General features: G+C 40.3%; 1 protein-coding gene across 1 annotated transcript in view; it reads left to right on the top strand.

Annotated features, from left to right (window-relative positions):
- LOC132816737 (interleukin-1 receptor-like 2) overlaps nucleotides 1–16945 on the top strand; it is a 37442-nt gene extending 20497 nt beyond the window's left edge. The window contains exons 3-6 of the mRNA XM_060826642.1: nucleotides 4830–4962; nucleotides 11030–11175; nucleotides 13327–13463; nucleotides 16290–16945. Coding sequence (XP_060682625.1) covers nucleotides 4830–4962; nucleotides 11030–11175; nucleotides 13327–13451 — 404 coding nt within the window. The 3' untranslated portion in view covers nucleotides 13452–13463; nucleotides 16290–16945. The remainder of the gene's footprint in view (nucleotides 1–4829; nucleotides 4963–11029; nucleotides 11176–13326; nucleotides 13464–16289) is intronic.
- The last annotated feature ends 3987 nt before the right edge of the window (nucleotides 16946–20932 follow it).

Genomic DNA, 20932 nt, shown 5'->3' on the forward strand with positions numbered 1-20932 from the left:
AGGGCTGTGGGCCAAAAGCTGAAAAATGGTACGAGGGTAGTCAGGTCTGCGTTGACCGCAGCAGACACGATGGACCAAATGGCTGCCTTCTGTACTGTAAAAGTCTAAACATGTATGGGAGAGGGTTTTAACTAGAATGGTGGGGGATAGAAACCTGAGAAAGGAGTCAAAAGGAGAAAGCAAGGATAGAAAAGTAAGAAGCAAACATGCTGCACCTATACAAAGCTCTATTGTGGCCACATTTGGAGTATTGCATACAGGTCTGGTCACTGCATTAGATTAGATTACTTACAGTATGGAAACAGGCCTTTTGGCCCAACAAGTCCACAATGACCCTCCGAAGAGTAACCCACCCAGACCTATTTTCCATTTTTACCCCTGACTAATGCACCTAACACTATGGGCAATTTAGCATGGTCAATTCACCAGCTGGCTTGTGGGAGGAAACCGGAGCACCCGGAGGAAACCCATGCAGACACGGGTAGAATGTGCAAACTCCACACAGACAGTTGCCTGAGGTGGGAATCAAACCTGGGTCCCTGGCGCTGTGAAGCAGCAGTGCTAACCACTGAGCCATCATGTTGCCCTATAGGATTATAGAAAGGATGTGGAAGCTTTGGAAAAGGTTCAGAGGAGATCTACAAGGATGTTGCCTGGTATGAAGGGAAGGTCTTACAAGGAAAGGCTGAGAGACCTGAGGCTGTTTTCATTAGAGAGAAGGAGGTTAAGAGATGGCTTAATTGAGACTTATGAGATAATCAGAGGGTTAGATATATTGGACAGTAAGAGCATTTTTCCTCAGATGGTGATGGCTAGCATAGGGAGACATAGCTTTAAATTGAGCGATGATAGGTATAGGTCAGATGTCAGAGGTAGTTTCTTTACCCAGAGTAGTAGGGACATGGAATGCCCTGCCTGCAGCAGTAATAAACTCGCCAACTTTAAGAGCATTTAAATGGTCATTGGATAGACATATGGACGAGAATGGAACAGTGTAGGATAGATGGGCTTCAGATTGGTTCCACAGGTCGGTGCAACATCGAGGGCCGAAAGGCCTGTACTGCGCTGTAATGTCCTATGTTCTACATAGAAGGCAGAAAATACAATAATAATAAATTGGGCTATTGTGCAAGATAAAGTTATGATGACTAACAAAGTTAAAAAGACAAGTATAAAGGCATTAAGATAGGTGTATTAACAGCACAAAGAGAAATGCACGGCTTAAGATATAGATGTGAATACGGAGATATGCGTGGAGAATGACAAACATAGGAATTGAATATCCGGTGTATTTGATACTAAAGAAGAACAGACAAATGGGAAAGAACATTGGGTAGAATTGTTAGTAAACTGTATGTGGAAACCACATGGCAGATGCTGTACAATGTGGATACATGTGAAATTCTTCACTTTTTGGTGTGACAAGCAGAAAGGCAGAGTTTTATTTGATATATTGGGAAATGTGATTGTACAGAGATCTGCAATAGGATTAAGTTCGAAAGTAGGGATGCCCTTCTCCAGTTTTACAGGGTGTTGGTGAGACTATTCCGGAATATTGTGTGCAGCTTTGCTTCCTTTACCTAAGAGATGATATACGTGCCATAAATGGAGTCCAGCAAACGTTTGCAAGGTATTCATTGAGATGTCAGCTATGTTTATTGAGGAGAGATTGGTTCGACTGGGCACTCATTTGTTTAGATGAGAGGGGATCTGATTGAAGTGTGTAAGATTTTAAAAGGACCAGACAGACTTGATATAGGCTGAATATTTCCTTTGGCTGGAGCGTCTAGAACCACAGTCACATGATATGGAGTAAGCCATTTAGGACTGAGCTGAGGAAACTTTTCTTCACTCGGCGAGTGGTCGACCTGTGGAATTAATTAACACAGAAGGCTGCCGAGGCCAAGTCACTTCAAGAAAGAAATAACTTTTTAAATTTATAAGGCATCAGGTACAATGGGATAGTGGGAATATAGCTTGAGATAGAGGATCACTCACAATCACATTGAATGGCCGAGCAGATGTGAAATTCCCTATGGCCTAGTCCTGCTCCTACTTCCTATGTTTCTGTGGAAATTTCCTAGGAAATTTGATCTCATGATGGTCAGTTATCTTGCTCCCTGGTGCTCCCTACCAAAGTCTGTGATTCTGAGCAAGAGCAAGAGCTCAGACAGTTCCAATGTACCTACGTTGGTAGTTATCGAGGAAACATTAGTTAGAAATCTTCTACCTCATAGGCAATGACAGAACCAACTCCTGACTCCCTGAACCCTCTCACCCACCTTCCTCCCCCAAACCCAATTACTACCCTGCCTCCAAGAAAGGCAAGTGATTGGCTTGCTGGATCACCCCGATCCCTCCCAAACCAATCTAAGTCAACCATCTTCTGGAGGAGACACCCCTTTCTAATGAGAGTTAACTATACTCTGGCCTATCTACTGCACCTACCACCTCACCCATCTATCCACCTACCATCCTATCTACTCATTTCTCCAGTTGTCCTTTTCCCACTCTTCAGGCCACCCTTTCATCCATTCATTAGCACAGACCTTTAAAAATACCAGATAGCAGGCAGTGACAATAAAAAGATGAGTCCTGTCTAATCCCTGATTCTGCAATGCTGTGACAGAGTTCTGTGAGCAATGCTGCACTTGGCATGTCTCTGAAAGCTGGGCTCGCATGACCCAGAAGAAATGTGAAGCAATGCCAAGATGGGCAAGTTTGAATATAGACACAACCTGATGTTGGTGCTGTTCCTTTGAAGATTTGGCTATTACCTGCTCACTATTTGAGTATCTGCTCAATACTATTTGGCTGTGAAGTGCTTTGAGATGTCCAGTAGTTTTAAGAAGTGTTCGGGAAATTGTGATGAAAGATATTTTAATATATTTTTGCGGTTCAGATTTTAAAATAATGGGGCATATAGATGTGGTCAGTTTTGTGAAGTTTTGGTTTGGAAGGTCAAAATTGATTTGGAACAGTGGCCTAAGTAAGTCAGTTCCATAAAACATTTAACTACAGTAGAACACTTGAGAGAATCCCTATAGTGTTGATAGATAAAATGTTTATCATACAGGATTTATGACAAAGTAAACGTTAAGACAGTTAGTTTAATTTTAGTTTTAGAACAGAAGGTTCAAGGTTTTAGTTCAGAAGATTTCTCTCAGCAAAAGAATCTAGAGTTCCGAGAATTGGTGATTCTTGCTGAAAAATGTTAGTATGGAGCTTCCAAGTCAGGAAAGTGTGGATCAAAATCTTCACGTTAGAACTGTGAAAGCTTAGACCATCAGAATTGTTTGAAGTTCATGCCAGCATTCTCTCTACAGTCGGGAAAGACACTGGAAAGTATCAGTTAGTTAATGACTTAAAATAGCTGAGATTGGTGTAATGTTTCTGTAGGACTGAGGTGCTCTAACAGATGGCTTGGGGAAATGTTTTAAATGTTGACTTGATGCATATGTTAAAATCTTTCTGACTGTACATCTAGCTTTTTTGCCTTTGGTATAATGAACTTACGTTCTGCTTTTAAAAAATCTGCACATCCTCATTTGACTATGTTGACTATCTCATTAACCAATTGCAAAAAGAATCCATTAAGCCAGGTTTCCTTCAGGGATCTGACTTGACCACAATTCCCATTACCTGTATCATAGCAAAATGCTAGTCTGTCTTTTTTAAATTTTATGATCTCTTATAATTGGCAAAAGGACTGTGAACAAATGTTTTAATATCAAGACAATACAGCATTTCTCAGAATTTGATTCAGCATCTCATTACTGTAATCTCACTTCCTTCACTGGTAGTGTCAGAAAATTCATTCATGCGTGCTAATTTACAAATGCATTGAAATATTGCTTGAATTGAGAAATTAGCATGTCTTCATACAGGAACCCATCTGTCCCAAGGGAGCAAGCATTCTGATTTGAATGTGGATATCAATGGGTTAGAGCTAAGCTTCTGAAATTGTTTTTGGTGGTTAGGAACCTCTACTGTGCACGAACCCATGTGCTACTCCAACTTAAAATTTTCTCCAATAAAGTAAAATACTGCAGATACTGGAAACCTGAAACAAACATAGATAATGCTAGGAGAAAGTGAGGACTGCAGATGCTGGAGATCAGAGTCGAGAGTGTGATGTCTGAAAAGCACAGCAGGTCAGGCAGAAGGGCTTGTATCTGAAATGTGGATTCTCCTGCTCCTCGGATGCTGCCTGACCTGCTTTTCCATCATCACACTATCAACATAGATAATGCTAGAGAAACTTAACAGGTCTGGCAGTACCTGTGGAGAGAGAAACAGAGTTAACATTTTGTCTGGTCTGACTCTTCTCCAGAACTTCAGAACAGATATGATATTTGATGAAGTATTATTTATACATGAGAGTAGAATCAATTCACAACGGACTAAAACATCCATTTCAAGATGTATTTCTTGCAGTTTCATATTTGATAGCACTTAGTAGTAGTTTGAGATTTTTTTCTGAGGCACCTTGAATTTTGATATATATTCCTGTTTCACCATCAGAGCAATATCAGCCTATGCTATGACATCTACAAATGTTGTAATTTTTGAAGTCAACAATTTAACTCTGCATATGGTGAAATCAGCACCTTGATGGATGTAAATGTTGAGCATTACTGTGTTCCTGTATCACCCACCTAATGGATCGATAATTAAAAATGGAAAGTTTATTTAGAGGAGAAGATATATAAATCTTGGGCTAAAAATAAATAATTAAATAAATTTGGTGTGCCTGAAATTGAGTTTTTAATTATTCCAATGTTGTTATTTTTTTCCCAAATTCCTTTCAAACATGCATCTTTTTACAGGCTCAACACTAGATATAACTTGCACAGTATTGGCTGACCTTCCTCCAAATACTGAAATATTGGTCTATTGGCTAGCTAATCAAAGTTACATTGAAGACTACAGCACCAACACTAGAGTTACGGAAGTTCAAACGTATGTATTGTTAAAATGATTAAGTAGAAAATAATAGCTTTTATGAAGCATTTGGAGATGTAATTTATTTTTGAAACTTTAGGGTCATGCCCTCTTCTGAGCATGAAACCTCCTGTTACAACAGACGCTGTATTGCATCACAAGTTCAAAACAGTTTCATTTTGTTTTGTTTGCTATGTGAGACTTATGAATTTAGACACATGCATGTTGGTTAATTATTCATAGGAAAGTAACTATTGCATTAGTCTCAACATAAAGTATTTGGGTAATTGAGAGCACGACTGATGTAATTGGTTTTCCACTCATTATAGTTTTCCAGGGTTACTGCAAAAGAGGCTTTGAATTAATAGTTGCTTTGTAGGACAGAACTTGGTTGTGGCTGAGAAGTGAAACAGTCTCAAAAGCTTGCAGTTACATTCATGAGGACAGATGCAAGAATTTAAAATTTCAAGCAATCACAATAATTTACATGCCAGGAGGAAAGCAGTGTTGATTGGTTGACAAGTCAACTCTGGTTAAGACATTCTAGGAGAAAGTGAGGACTGCAGATGCTGGAGATCAGAGCTGAAAATGTGTTGCTGGAAAAGTGCTGCAGGTCAGGCAGCATCCAAGGAGCAGGAGAATCGACGTTTCAGGCATGAGCCCTTCAGGAATGAGGAGAGTGTGCCAAGCAGGCTACGATAAAAGGTAGGGAGGAGGGACTTGGGGGAGGGGTGTTGGAAATGCGATAGGTGGAAGGAGGTTAAGGTGAGGGTGATAGGCCGGAGTGGGGGTGGGGGCAGAGAGATCAGGAAGAAGATTGCAGGCGAGGAAGGTGGTGCTGAGTTCGAGGGTTGGGACTGAGACAAGGTGGGGGGGAGGGCAAATGAGGAAACTGGAGAAATCTGAGTTCATCCCTTGTGGTTGGAGGGTTCCTAGGTGGAAGATGAGGCACTCTTCCTCCAGCCGTCATGTTGCAATGGTCTGGCGATGGAGGAGTCCAAGGACCTGCATGTCCTTGGTGGAGTGGGAGGGGGAGTTGAAGTGTTGAGCCACGGGACGGTTGAGTTGGTTGGTGCAGGTGTCCCAGAGGTGTTCTCTGAAACATTCTGCAAGTAGGCGGTGTGTCTCCCCATTATAGAGGAGGCCACATCGGGTGCAGTGGATGCAGTAAATGATGTGTGTGGAGGTGCAGATGAATTTGTGGTGGATATGGAAGGATCCCTTGGGGCTTTGGAGGGAAGTAAGGGGGGAGGTGTGGGCACAGCTTTTGCATTTCTTGCGGTTGCAGGGGAAGGTGCCGAGAGGGGAGGTTGGGTTGGTGGGGGGTGTAGACCTGACGAGGGAGTCATGGAGGGAGTGGTCTTTTCGGAATGCTGATAGGGGAGGGGAGGGAAATATATCCCCGGTGATGGGGTCTGTTTGGAGGTGGCGGAAATGATGACAGATGATACGCCGAATATAGAGGTTGGTGGGTGGTAGGTGAGGACATTGCCATAGAGAAAGCACAGGGAACTTTAAGCTCCCCAAATTTTGCATAAGTAAAAAATAGTGTTATGCTTGACTATATACCCTTATTTTGCAGAGAGCTGGTCCCTCTGCAGATGAATATATGTCATTTTTTTTGTTTGAAACTCAATTTTGACATGGTTGTTGGTGTAGATTTTTTTTAATCCTAACATTAAGGATTTTTAGGCAAGTGTTGCCCTAATATGGGTCCTATTTAACAGTAGATGTATGGCTGCCTCAGTACAGTTTGCAGGAGCAACATATTGTTCAATTCAGTGAGCCAATTGTTGGGATGTATGACACATGTACCTGTAATCTTACCAATAAGAGTATGACTTCACCTTTGCCAAACTGCCTACCGCAGATGCATCTGGTCATGACAGAATCTGTGGAGCGAGCATTACAGAATCCTTATGGGGACAAGTTCACGTTCGCATTGAGGAAACCTTCCATTGTGTTGTCTGGCACTACCACCACGCTCAATACATCTGATATAGATTTAGAACAGTTCCAGCAAATCAAGATAGGACAACCATAAGGCACTGTCGGCCAGCAGTAATGGAATTGTTTTCAACTACAACCTGTCACCTCATGCTCTGGCAAATCACTCAAAGCACCATTACCATTAGCCCTGGTTCAGTGAAGAGTACAGGAAGGCATGCTAGGAGCAACACAAGGCATACTGTGAAATGAGGTATCAACCTGACAAAGCTACACCACAAAGCTATTTCAAGGCAAGAGCAGTAAGTGATAGATAGAACTAAATAAATCCTCAATCTGTTGGATCAGATCTGAGCTTTGCAGTCCTTCCAAATCCAGTTATGGATGGTGGTGGATCATTAAACAACTCTCAGGAGTCAGATGGTCCAAAATATCATCATCTCTATTACTGGGGAGCCCTACACATCAGTGTGGATGACATGGTGGAAAACTTCAAAATTAGAGTCATAGAGATGTACACATGGAAACAGATCCTTCGGTCCAAGAGTTTTTTGAAAAAGTAACAGAGCATTGATGAGGGCAGAATGGTGGACATGATCAATATGGACTTCAATAACGTGATTGACAAGGTTCTCCATGGGAGACTGGTTAGCAAGGTTAGATCTCATGGAATACAGGGAGTACTAGTCATGTGAATACAGAACTGGCTCAAAGGTAGAAGACAGAGGATGGTGGTGGAGGGTTGTTTTTCAGACGGAGGTCTGTGACCGGTGGAGTGCCACAAGGACCAGTGCTGGGTCCACTATTTTTCATCATTTATATAAATTATTTGGATATGAACAAAGGAGGTATAGTTATTAAGTTTGCAGAAGACACCAAAATTGATGATGTAGCGGACAGTGAAGATTACAATGGGATTTGATCAGGTTGGCCTTTGGGCTGAGGAGTGGCAGATGGAGTTTAATGTACATAAATGTGAGGTGCTGCATTTTGGGAAAGCAAATCTTAGTGGGACTTATACACTTAATAGAAAGGGGGGGTGCTGGAAAAGCGCAGCAGGTTAGGCGGCATCTGAGGAGCAGGAAAATCGAAGTTTCGGGCAAAAGCCCTTCATTAGGAATGGAGGCTGTGCTTTTCCAGGACCACACTAATCTAAACTCTGGTTTATAGCATCTGCAGTCCTCACTTTTGCCTACTTAATGGAAAGGTAGGTCCTGGTGGATGTTGATGAACAAAGAGACCCTGGAGTGCAGGTTCATAACTCATTGAAAGTAGAGTCACAGGTAAGTAGGACATTGAAGAAGGCTTTTTGTATGCTTTCCTTTACTGGTCAGAGCATTGAGTATAGGAGTTGAGAGGTCATGTTGCGGCTGTACAGGGTATTGGTTAGGCCACCTTTTGAATATTGCATACAATTCTGGTCTCCAGGATGTTGTGAAACTTGAAAGGGTTCAGAAAAGATTTACAAAGATGTTGCCAGGGTTGGAGGATTTGAGCTACAGGGAGAGGCTGAATAGGTTGGGGATGTTTTCCCTGGCGCGTTGAAGGCTGATGGATGACCGCATAGAGGGGCACAGATTAGTCCAAAACTTGAGAGCATCGGTTTAGGGTGAGGGTGGAAAGATATAAAAGGGTCAAGCGGGGCAACGTTTTCACGCAGTGGGTGTTGCATATATGGAATGAGCTGCCAGAGGAAGTGGTGAAGGCTAGTACAACTGCAACATTTAAAAGGCATCTGGTTGGGTATACGAATAGGAAGGGTTTGGAGGTATATAGGCCGGGTGCTGGTAGGTGGGACTAGATTAGGTTGGGATATCTAGTTTGTCAAACATGCAAAATGAAGAATTGATCTTGGCCTCCTCTAGAGTCGCAATATTACAGACATCTGGCTTCAGCCAATTTGATTCATTTCATGTTTATCGAGAAATAGCTGAAGACACTGGATACCACAAAAGCCATGAAATCCTTACAATATTTAAGCAATTGTACTGAAGGGTTATGCTCCAGATCTTGCTGTGCCACTAGCCATGCCTTACCAGCACAGTTCCAAATCTGGCATCTATTTGAATGTATAAAACTGTCCAATAAATCCTGTAATAGAAAGCACTTAGATCCAACTCTGGCATTTATTACCCCAAGAGTCTTCTCTTGATCATCAGTTACATGTTGGAGGGTTCATCAACAGTTGTATGAATTGGCAGTTCCTCAGCAGTACTTTACTTACTGATGCTCATTTTTGGGTTCTGTCACTCAGATACTGATCTTATTATCGTATTAGATTAAATATGGACAAAATAAACTGATTTTGAAGTTCTCCAGTTCTAGAGAAGAGTCATACTGGAGTTGAAACATTTAAATCTGTTTCTGTCTCCAGATGCTGCCAGATCTGTTGGATCTTTCCAGCATTCTCTGTGTTTGTTTCAGATTTCCAGCATCTGCAGGTTTTTGCCTCTCTTTGTATGTACAGAGGAGATGTGAATGGCTTAATGATGAACAACTGCCATACAAGCAAGTCACAACAATAAAACTGAAGGCAACAAAGATTTTTTTAAAAAGTGAATTGGAGGGGCATGTTATGACCTCAGGTTGTTTGATCCAGCGTCCAATCCAGGCTATTAAAACAGAAAGTTCAGCACCTCATCATTGGATGTTCCTCAAGTTTCAGCTGAGCATCATTGGAACACTGCAGGACATTTGAGATCTGAAAGGGAGAGAAATGGAGAATTAAAGTGAAGGATGATCAAAAGCTTGGAATTACCCTTGCAGATTAAATGGCGATGTTCTGAAATATTGAGCAGATTATACTGTGAGCCTTTAATTCTTTTAGTGCACTCGTGCCTGGGTGGTAAGTGTCATGTGGCTCTAATTAAAGAAAATTGTATACTTCATTGAGAAAACAAGAATTTCATAAGAAATAGTTTTCTTGGTAGCTTGTTTGGAGATTCTTAAACATTGTGATGGAGATTTGCTAATGTCACATGCTACAAGTATGGCCCTTGTTAAAATGTGATTAACCCTATTAAGCTGTTCACTTTATATATTAATGATCTGGATGAAAGGACTGGAGACATTCTGGTGAAGTTTGTCGATGATACAAAGTTATTTGGACAGATAGGTAATACTGAGGAGGTGGGGAGGCTACAGAAAGATTTAGACAGTTTAGGAGAGTGGTCCAGGAAATGGCTGATGAAATTCAACAAGAGCAAATGTGAGGTCTTGCACTTTGGAAAAAAGAATACAGGCATGGACTGTTTTCTGAACAGTGAGAAAATTTATAAAGCCGAAGTACCAAGGGATCGGGGAATGCCAGTCCAGGATTCTCTAAAAGTTAACTTGCAAGTTGAGTCCGTGATTAAGAAAACAAATGTAATGTTGTCATTTATCTCAAGAGAGTTGGAATATAAAAGCAACTATGTGCTTCAGAGACTTTATAAAACTCTAGTTCGGCCCCATTTAGAATACCGTGTCCAATTTTGAGCCCCACACCTCAGGAAGGACATACTGGCACTGGAGCATGTTCAGTGGAGACGCACACAGATGATCCCTGGAATGGTAGGCCTAACATACGATGAACAGCTGAGGATCCTGGGATTGTATTCATTAGAGTTTAGAAGGTTGAGGGGAGATCTAATAGAAACTTACAAGATAATGCATGGCTTAGAAAGGGTGAATGTGGGGAGACTAGGACCCGTGAATTAGAAGGGGTCAATTTAGAATGGAAACGAGGAGACACTTCTTCAGCCAGCGAGTGGTGGGCCTGTGGAAGTCATTGCCACGGAGCGCAGTGGAGGCCGTGACATTAAATGTCTTCAAGGCAGAGATTGATAAATTCTTGATCTCACAAGGAATTAAGAGCTATGGGGAGAGTGCAGGTAAGTGGAGTTGAAATGCCCATCAGCCATGATTAAAATGGCAGAGTGGACTTAATGGGCTGAATGGTCTTATGGTCTTACTGTGATCTTGATGCTGTTTTATGACCGATTAAGTAGTCAAATCAGTGAGCAATTGGTTTTCTTATTTCATTGACAAGGGAAACTTAGTTGTTTGAAAATATCAATGTATTAGTATGGTGTCTTTAAGCTTTGCATACTTTCATGTTGGAAACTTCTTTCTCATTCATGTTCCTTTGAATTAATAGTGAAAGAAGAGAAAAAGAAGCAAGTTATATTGATGTTCACCTGAGTTTTTCAGAAATTAAAACAAAGGATTTTGAAATAAATTTTGTGTGTGTCGTCTTAAGTGAAGAAATTGATCGAGCAAGCTTCATTTTCATCAAGCCAGCAGGTAAGTTCTTTCTCCTTTAAGACAAAATGAATTGGAATATCAATTAGTCCATGATTTAATTTTATAGCTTGTAGAAAAGATCATCTCTCATTCTATAAAGGTCTTGTATTTAATCACAACCACTTTGGAAAATAAATAAATGTCTCTTTATTCATTTTGATTGCATCAATTTGGATGTTTTGACTACATCTCTGAGACATATACAAAGATGCTAGGCCATTTAATAAGATAGGAGTCCTTGATGTTGGGGCAGTATATCAGTGAAAATGATACATCTCTCAATTTCTACCTACCTGTATGCAGACTGAATATTCATATGTGGATTGCTTTACATGAGGTGATCTGTGTATTCTGGGAAGTATAGTTTGATCTTAAAAGGTTCTGTCAAATGGCCATCTCAAACTGTGACAAGTTATCCTTTTTTTTTGCTGCAAGATATCCTTGACACCCGGATCCCACACAATTGTTGGACTTCAGTATTCTAAGACTTTATTGTGGCTGAGGCTGTTTTTCCTAATTCCTCATTCCTGAAGAAGGGCTCCTGCCCGAAATGTTGATTTTCCTGCTCCACGGATGCTGCCTGACCTGCTGTGCAGCTCCAGCACAACTCTAATCTTGACTCTAATCTGCAGCATCTGCAGTCCTCACTTTCGCCTGTTTTTCCTAATGCTAAGACAAGCTAAAAGTTAGCCAGAAACTGACAGGCCAGGATGATAATCTGATGAGAGGAACTGTTCGAATTCATAAAAGCTTTCTGAAAAGCTAACTACTTTGTAAAAAGTTGTGTAATCCAGTGAAGTTAAAAATTGCATAATCTTCCTGACAATAAATTCCTTGTTTTATTATGGTGTCCAAGAATGTTATTGTTTTCTATCTCTTTAGAGTCCCCTCCAAGTCCAAATGTTCTGCAGTTTATGGAATAAAACTTTTGAGATGATGTCAATAATTGTTACTCATAAGCAGTCTTCCCATTTAGTGGCTTTTTGGTATCTGTTAGAAATCAACTGAAGTCCATTTGATGATATAATTTAGTAAGTAATATGTAGCCCTGTTTAATATGGGAATATTCCAGACTTCAAATTGTTCTGCTAAATACTTGGATTCTTAGCTCTTAAATCACTCAGATTACATTGAATCCTGAAAGAACCATCAGTAAATTGAATGATTATGGTTTCTGTAATATCTGATCCATAATCATGATTAAGATCTGATCATGTGAGGAAAACGTCTGCTTAGATTAGCAATGTATAAAACTGCATGAAAGACTTCATTTATAACATTATTGCCCCACCTTAGCAATGCTTCTGTAAAATTCTTTTCCACATTTGTGATTGAGCAACATTTCATTTGTGCCCATTCATTTCTGAAAGATTTTACAACTACTTACAATAGGTAGAATCCCATTAGCTAGGAAACTTTGATAGTAGCAAGTGATCTCAAAGGAACTTTCACTATCTATTACATATAGGAAAAACAGGGGAATTTGAAGCTTATACCAGCATATTTATCATTCAAAGCAATACCTTACTATCATCAAGTGAAATAAGAATTACGTAAACCAGAGTTGGGTTTTCTCTCTAAATATGTTGACACTAACATCTCTGGATACTCTTGGTGTTACATCTCTTCATGTAAACAGTAATCTGTGACAGCACCACTGTATATAGAAGCTAAAACGGAGTACAGGGGCGACACCCATGAATGCAGAAGCCTTGCCAACCATCAGTAAAGTTAATCCAGCAAATGTAAATAGTTTTAAAGTCTTGTGCGTCTACATAGGTCTAGTTAAAACATATATTACTTGTGGTTTTCCGGTGACCACTGTTCTATGAAGGTGAGCAGTAGCAAAATTTATTTCGGTGTATATGTACAGAGATGAGTCATACTGTTGCCTCATCTGTCCCCATTATATTGTGTCAGTAAATTTGACAGATTCAGGCTCAATTCAAATGAGCAGAACTACTTCTTGAGATGTTTGTGCAATAGAGAAAGGTGACCCAGGAATGAAATTGTTTCAAAATAAGGGTAATTTTCAAATCTTTTAGGCAAGAGTGTTCTTTGGAAGCTTATTACATTTTCATGATAAAATATTGTACTTAGTACCAAATATTGATTAGTGTTATCTATAGTAACTCATTATTTTCTTTGTAGTCTCAAATGTTGCATCAGATTTTGTGGTTGCTCTAGTTGTGCTGATGAGTATCATTCTGGTGAGCATTTGCATACACAAGTTTATAAAATCCAAGCATCCACTGAGATATGCAATCCTAAAGTGAGCACTAATCCAGGTAAGCAATTCTTTGATCTCGTTAAACCTATTAATATGTTAGCTTGTAGGGTCTAAACCAAAATACACTCGTGAAATATTAAAATCTTTTGGTTTCAAGTTCTTATGGTTACCTCCAAATAGATATTAAACCACATTTCAAATTTAATAATTGAGTATAATCAATATAACCAATAGTTTAAAGCTGAGTTTTTAAAGCTGAGTTATCAAAGCTAAATCTATTGTTGACTTGAAATATCATGGTTATAAACATCCACAAATTATGGATGAACAAATCTAATTGAGGTTTCCATACTATCAAAAGCCAAGATTCTTTTTCTTTAATTTGTTCACAGATTTGGATGTTACAGGCTGGGCCAGCATTTACTGTCCATTCTGACTGCCCTTGAGTTGAAAGGCCTGCTAAGCCACTTCAGAGGACAGTTAAAAGTCAACTATATTGCTGTAGGTCTGGAGTCACATGTAGCCCAAACCAGATAAGGGTGGCAATTTCCTTCTCTAAAGGACACTAGTGAACCAAATGAGTTTTTCCTTAAAACCAACAATGGTAATCATTTGACTCTTAACCTAGGTTTTCATTGAATTAAAGTTCCACCATCAGCCATGGTGGGATTCGAACACAGGTCTCCAGAGTATTACTGGGACTCTGGATTAACAGTCCAGCAATAATGCCATGAGGCCATTTCCTCTCCTACACCATGTGGAGAGGCCACATGGGTAAAAACTGGTGGTTTCCTTGTAGATTCTGGATGGAGGGCTTTGTCAATGATGCAGTCTCTGAATGTAGGGGTTACCTTTGCTTAATTAGAGTCCATTCTCTCAATGACAATTGTCCCAAGATCTTTCAAGACCTCCTCCATGATGGCTGGTCATGGCCAGTGGCTGTACCTGCAGTGAGTAGAACTCCTAATGATGCTGGGGGAGAGGAACTACCTACTCCCCAAATGGCTGGCAGTTTTGGGAGGGATAGTTTTGTGATAATGTGACTAGACTACTAATCTAGACTAATGTTCTGGGGAAATGGGTTCAAATCCCACCATGGAGATGGCAACATTTAAATTACAAACACCCCAGAATTTTTAAAAAAAACCCAGTCTAAGGATGACCATATAACCACTGTCCATTGTCATAAAAACCCATCTGGGTTTACTAGTTTCCTTTAGAGCAGGAAATCTACCACCCTTACTTGGTTTGGCCTACATGTGACTGCAGACACACTGAAATGTGGTTGATTTTTAACAGCCCTCTAGATAATTAGAAATGGGCAAAAAATGTTCACCTGAATTCTTGATCCCAGGATCAAAACAGAACCCCTTTTTCATCACTGGTGGAATAGCAAGGTTGGCACGCTGAGGCTATTGCCTATTGAAGGATCGGGACAGGACTCTGGGCAGGAAGGCATTCCTCAACATCACACACCCTGACTGAATGACAAGAAGTCAATGAGCTCTCCACACTCTCAATCCCCATTTTCCCTTGCTTCAATTCCTTTCATCTATCTGCCACCTCCCAACCCGCTGCTATAAAGCTGACCAAGACCATGAAACATAGGAACAGAAGTAGGCCGTTGAGTCTGCTCCACCGTTTATGAGCTCACAGTTGTTCTGATAATCCTCAATTCTACTTTCTTGCCTTTTCTCCATGCTGCTTATGCCCTTACTGATTCAAAAATCTGTCTATTCAGCCTCGAATATACTAATGACCAAGCTTCAACTGCTCTTTGTGATAAAGATTTTCAGATTCACCACCCTCTGAGAAAAGAAATTCCTTTGCATCTCTGTGCTAATTGAGCAACCCCTTAGGGCAACACTGTGGCCCAGTGGTTAGCACTGCTACCTCACAGCACAAGGGTTCTTGGTTCAATTGCAGCCTAGAATGACTGTATAGAGATTGCACGTTGTTCCTGTATCTGCATGGGTTTTCTCCAGGTGCTCCAGTTTTCTCCCACAGCCCTCTGATGTGCAGGTTAGGTGGATTAGCCATGGTTAATTGCCCATTATGTCCAGGGATGTGCAGATTTGGTGAATTAGCCACGGGGAATGCAGGCTTCGAGCGATAGGGTGGAAAGTGAGTTTTGATGGGATGCTGTTCGGAGGGTGGATGTGGATCCTGCCTTGGCTGATGGTGCAATTTGAATTCACTAAAAATCTGGAATAAGCATCTAATGATGACCATGAATTGATTTTTGGTAAGACATATCTCATTCACTAATGCCTTTAGGGAAGGAAGCCACCAGCCTTGCCTGATCTGGCCTACATGTGACTGTAGACCCACAATAATGGGATTGCCATTGAGATAGGCAATGAATGCTGACTTAACAGTGACACCCTCATCCTGTGAATGAGTAAAAAAAATCATTATATATACTCTTGCTTCCAAATGCATTCTCTCTAACCTTTCAGGATTAACTTCTATCTGCTATTGAACTGATGTACTTGCTGAGGGGATTTCCATTTGATTCTGACTAGTTTGTCTTTGTTGTTTTCTAGTTTCTGTTGAAGGTTTGAACAAATATCCCCCAAAACTAATTTTAAAACTCATATATCTTTCCTTAGCAACTTTCTCTGGTTATGCTGGTTTTATTATTGCTACCTAATTGAATTCTCATCTCTTGATAGAACTTTGAGCTCAATATACAATGGGTTTTTCTGTCACCATTGCTTCTGCAACCACTTCTATGGCTGGATTCCTCCTCCTCAACTGTGCACTTTTATTTTCTCTTTCATCCTCAAGTCTTTAGAATTTTCATTCCACCTGAAACCCTGCCCCTGGCTTCTTAGTCAAAGACCATCAAACTAAAACATTAATTATCTTTTTCTCTCCACAGATGTTGTCCAACCCAATTTCAAGGATTTTCTCTTTTCAGTATATTAAATGGTTTATTTTGTTTTACATGTACTTGGAATTTAAATGCATGTTTCGTAACCAACTGCATAAGTTTATGCAAGTTTTGTTTTTACCTTTGGAATTTTAGATTGAATATACTTTATATCGCTTCAACCTGCTTGATACACATAATATACCAAAATATCTTCCTTTCAAGCTATAGTCATGCTAAAATGCCATCTTGACATCCTTGCTTGAAGCACTTACTGCATTATGGTGGGAGCAGCTAGCAAAATTTGAATTTGATGGATTCGGAATTCTGATAAACGTGTTGGGATCTGATGTGAAAATGGTCCTAATGGTTATTATTGCTAATGAACTTGTGATCTTGGAATTTTTTTCCTATTCATTTCATTATGAGCTGGTAATGAGGAAATAGAAGATCCGTGCTAATACATTGGGAATTACAGCCATTGTACATGCTGCATTGTACGGCAATGTTGATGTGATGCTATGTATCTTTTGTTTTTCTGTTTTCACATAAAATGTAAAAGTATGTTGCAATTTCACATTAGTCACAGAAGTGAGATTATGCTTGTATTCCTTTCAGTTGTCAAGATTTTTATTTCATGGACATTAAAAGAATAAAACCTTACAAGAAGCAGCAAGCTGAACATAATGTGCTAATATTACATTATTGTTTAGACTTATTAAAATGGATAAATTTTATTGACAATTGGTGTGACTGAATTTTTTGAAGAAACAACAAAAAGGATTGATGAGGATAGAGCGGTGGACATGACCTTGTATGGACTTCAGTTAGACGTTAGACAAGGTTCCCTGTGGGAGACTGGTTAGCAAGGTTAGATCTCATGGAATACAGGGAGAACTAGCTTTTTGGATACAGAGCTGTCTCAAAGGTAGAAGACAGAGGGTGGTGGTGGAGGATTGCTTTTCAGACTTAGAGGCCTGTGACCAGTGGAGTGCCACAAGGATTGGTGCCGGGTTCACTATTTTTCATCATATATATATATATATATATATATAAATGATTTGGTTGTGAACATACGAGGTGTAGTTAGTAAGTTTGCAGATGACACCAACATCGTAGGAATAGTGAACGGTGAAGAAGGTTATCTCAGATTACAACGGGGTCTTGATCTGATGGGCCAATGAACTGAGAAGTGGCAGATGGAGTTTAATTTAAATAAATGCGAGGTACTGCATTTTGGAAAAGCAAATCATAGGAGGACTTATGCACTTAATAGTAAGGTCCTGGGGAGTGACAAAGAGACTTTGGAGTACAGTTTCATAGCTCCTTGAAATTGGAGTCACAGGTAGATAGGATAGTGAAGAAGGCATTTGGTATGCTTTCCTTTATTGGTCAGTGTATTGAGTAGAGGAGTTGGGAGGTCATTTTGAGGCTGTACAGGCCACTTTTGGAATATTGCATGCAATTCTGGTTTCCTTCCTATCGGAAAGATGTTGTGAAACTTGAAAGAGTTCAGAAAAGATTTACAAGAATGTTGCCAGGATTGGAAGATTTGAGCTATAGGGAGAGATCGAATAGGCTAGAGTTGTTTCCCCTACAGCGTGGAGGCTGAGGGGTGACCTTTTTAGAAATTTATAACATCATGAGGGGCATGGATAGGATAAATAGACAAAGTCCTTTCACTAGGGTGGAGGAGTCCAGAACTCGAGGGCATAGGTTTAGGGTGAGAGGGGAAAGATATGAGAGACCTATGGGGCAACCTTTTCATACAGAGGATGGTGCATGCATGGAATGAGCTGCCAGAGGATGTAATGGAAGCTGGTACAATTGCAACATTTAAAAGGCATCTGGATGGGTATGTGAATAGGAAGGGTTTAGAGGGATATGGTCCAAGTGCTGGTAAGTGGGACTAGATTAGGTTGAGATATCTGGTCAGGATGGACAAGTTGGACTAAAGGGTCCATTTTTGTGCTGTACATTTCTATGACTCTGACTCTCTCAATCAATTTTGCTTTCATTTTATATTTTGGTCCAATTGTTATTGACACAGATGTCTTAAAGTTTATGCACTACTTACATTGCTTATTGCTGTTACTGTGACTGCAGTAGCTACAGATGTCATCCCTATTGTAAGGGACTAATGCCAAGAATGAAGTGGTTGGAGATAAGCTCAGGACCCATGTAGACTGACATTGAGTGGAGTACCGAGTGAGTGCTGCATATGAAAAGACCAAAATGATGGACAGGAACTGGTTCCTTTGTGGGTGGCAAGGTGGCTCAGTGGTTAGCGCTGCTGCCTCACAGCACCAGGGTACCAGGTTCGATTCCAGCCTCAGGCAACTGTCTGCGTGGAGATTGCATTCTCCCCATGTCTGCGTGGGTTTCCTCCAGGTGCTCCGGTTTCCTTCCCACTGTCACAAAGATGTGCAGGTCAGGTGAATTGGTCATCCTAAATTGCCCATAGCGTTAGAGAGAAATGGGTCTGGGTGGGATACCCTTCAGAGGGTGGGTGTGGATGTGTTGGACCAAAGGGCTTGTTTCCACACTGTAAAGAATCTAATCTGGGAGAAGATTTGTAGCTCGGGTGCTCGTTGTTGTGGTTCTGTTCGCTGAGCTGGGAATTTGTGTTGCAGACGTTTTGTCCCCTGTCCTCAGTGCTTGGGAGCCTCCAGTGAAGCGTTTCTATGATGTTTCCTCCGGCATTTATAGTGATTTGTACCTGCCGCTTCCAGTTGTCCAGTTCCAACTATAAATGCCGGAGGAAACATCACCGAAGCGCTTCACAGGAGGATCCCAAGCATTGAGGATGTCACCTAGACAGGGGACGAAACGTCTGCAACACGAATTCCCAGCTCGGCGAACAGAACCACAACAGAATCTATTCTAAACCCTCTGCTATTCAGAAATTCTGCAAATAAATAATCCTACTATTCTAATTCAGTTTAAAATCTCCTGGGAGAGAAAGAAAAAGAAAACAATAATTCACTTTAGAAAAGTCTCCCTTCAACTCCAAACGCAATGAAAAATGAACTTCAGGAAAAAAAATGACAATGGGGTAAATGATCCAATCTCCCCATGTCTTCTGTATGTAGCAATATCATCTTTCCTCTGGAATGTGGTCAATTTCTTTGTGAATATTTACAACAAGTCTGTACCTACTGCATGAGGGAGTAACCTAACCAAAAACTGATAATCATCTGGGTGGGGAGACATTTCCTGATAAACTTAAATTCTACATAGGTGTGGCAAAAGGTGTATGTATAACCACTGTTTTCCCTAATTATCAAAAGATCTGTCCATATGTGAACAGGCTGGACTTTACATCATTTTAGATATTTCAATCAAATTTTGCTAAAACATTCAGTTTTCTAGAGTGAAATGAATCAATTTGACTCAACCTAGCATAAGAGCTGTGAGTTTTTAATTTGAGTATTAATCTAACACTGCTCCTTAGAAACTTTTCTGAGGCCTCAATAATTCCCACCATATAGGGGAGCAAAGCTGAACACCATAATCATTTTGGGGATCATCTTGCACATGCACAATGCAATGTGTTTTGGTACTGGAGCACCTGTTACACCTAGATCCTCGGCAAAGTTCCCCAATTTGTTATGTTCCAGATGGAGTACTCCAAAATACTCAGCTTTTGGATTAGGAGGGATTAACTGGCTCCCTTTCTTTGTTTATCTCCACCCCAGCCACTTTCAGGTGGTAGAAACAAGGTTCATTTTGAAACAGATTCCTTCCCTTGCAGATACCTTTCCCCGGATCTAAATTAACTTCTGTCTTAAAGTCCAATTTTGCTCAGCTTCCCTGAATTAACAAAGGGTGACTGAGTTAATTAATAAACATGCAAAGAATAAGTACATAACACACTTCCAAAGATTAGAAGTAGGATGGAAGTTCAAAAGATAAAAGTTAAATAAATGATATATCGATCATACTGAATTATTTGTGAAGAACAGATAATTGTACATTATAGCTGATACAATACTGTTACTGGTAGCATTGACTTCATAGTTGAACACTTGCTTTCACAATCTTTGGCTTTGCAGAAAGATTGAGATTCTGTTGTTCTGATTCATTTCAAAAAATATTGAACTCCAATGTGAGGAGTGAGAGTCCTTTTGGTGCCCAGTTTCCTTTGTCTGAATGCTAATTAACTGGCTTTTGTCACTCTGAGTGAGGTATTCCCATTACCTGCATTACAGGGATGACTATTATAGCAAGCTGGTGCAAGGCTGGTATGATTGAGAATCTTCAATCCCACTAGCAAATTACAGTAGATTTAAAACTGGCGTTTTAACCCCTATGCTTATGTATTCATCAAAGTGTACAACAGAAAACTTATCTGTAGTTGCAGGTGTGATGTGTAGAGATTGGCTTGGGAGGTCATCAGTCCCTCATTACTTTTGAAGTCTCGAGATCAGTCTGTTCTGACTTGCTTTTTGCCATCATTGAAGGACTGTTGTTTGAAGTTCCCTTTGCATGCATAGGTGTAACATTCTCAAGGGTCTTCTCTCTCCCCTCCTCCCCCCCAACCCTGCTTTACCAATAACCACTTAAGTTACATCCACAGCCATGTTGTGATTGTATCACCCCTATTTTAATAAGCAGTTTTGAAACAAAAGTTAAAAACATTGTCTGCGCAG

Source organism: Hemiscyllium ocellatum, chromosome 6 (assembly GCF_020745735.1).
Source record: "Hemiscyllium ocellatum isolate sHemOce1 chromosome 6, sHemOce1.pat.X.cur, whole genome shotgun sequence".
Lineage (NCBI taxonomy): Eukaryota > Metazoa > Chordata > Chondrichthyes > Orectolobiformes > Hemiscylliidae > Hemiscyllium > Hemiscyllium ocellatum.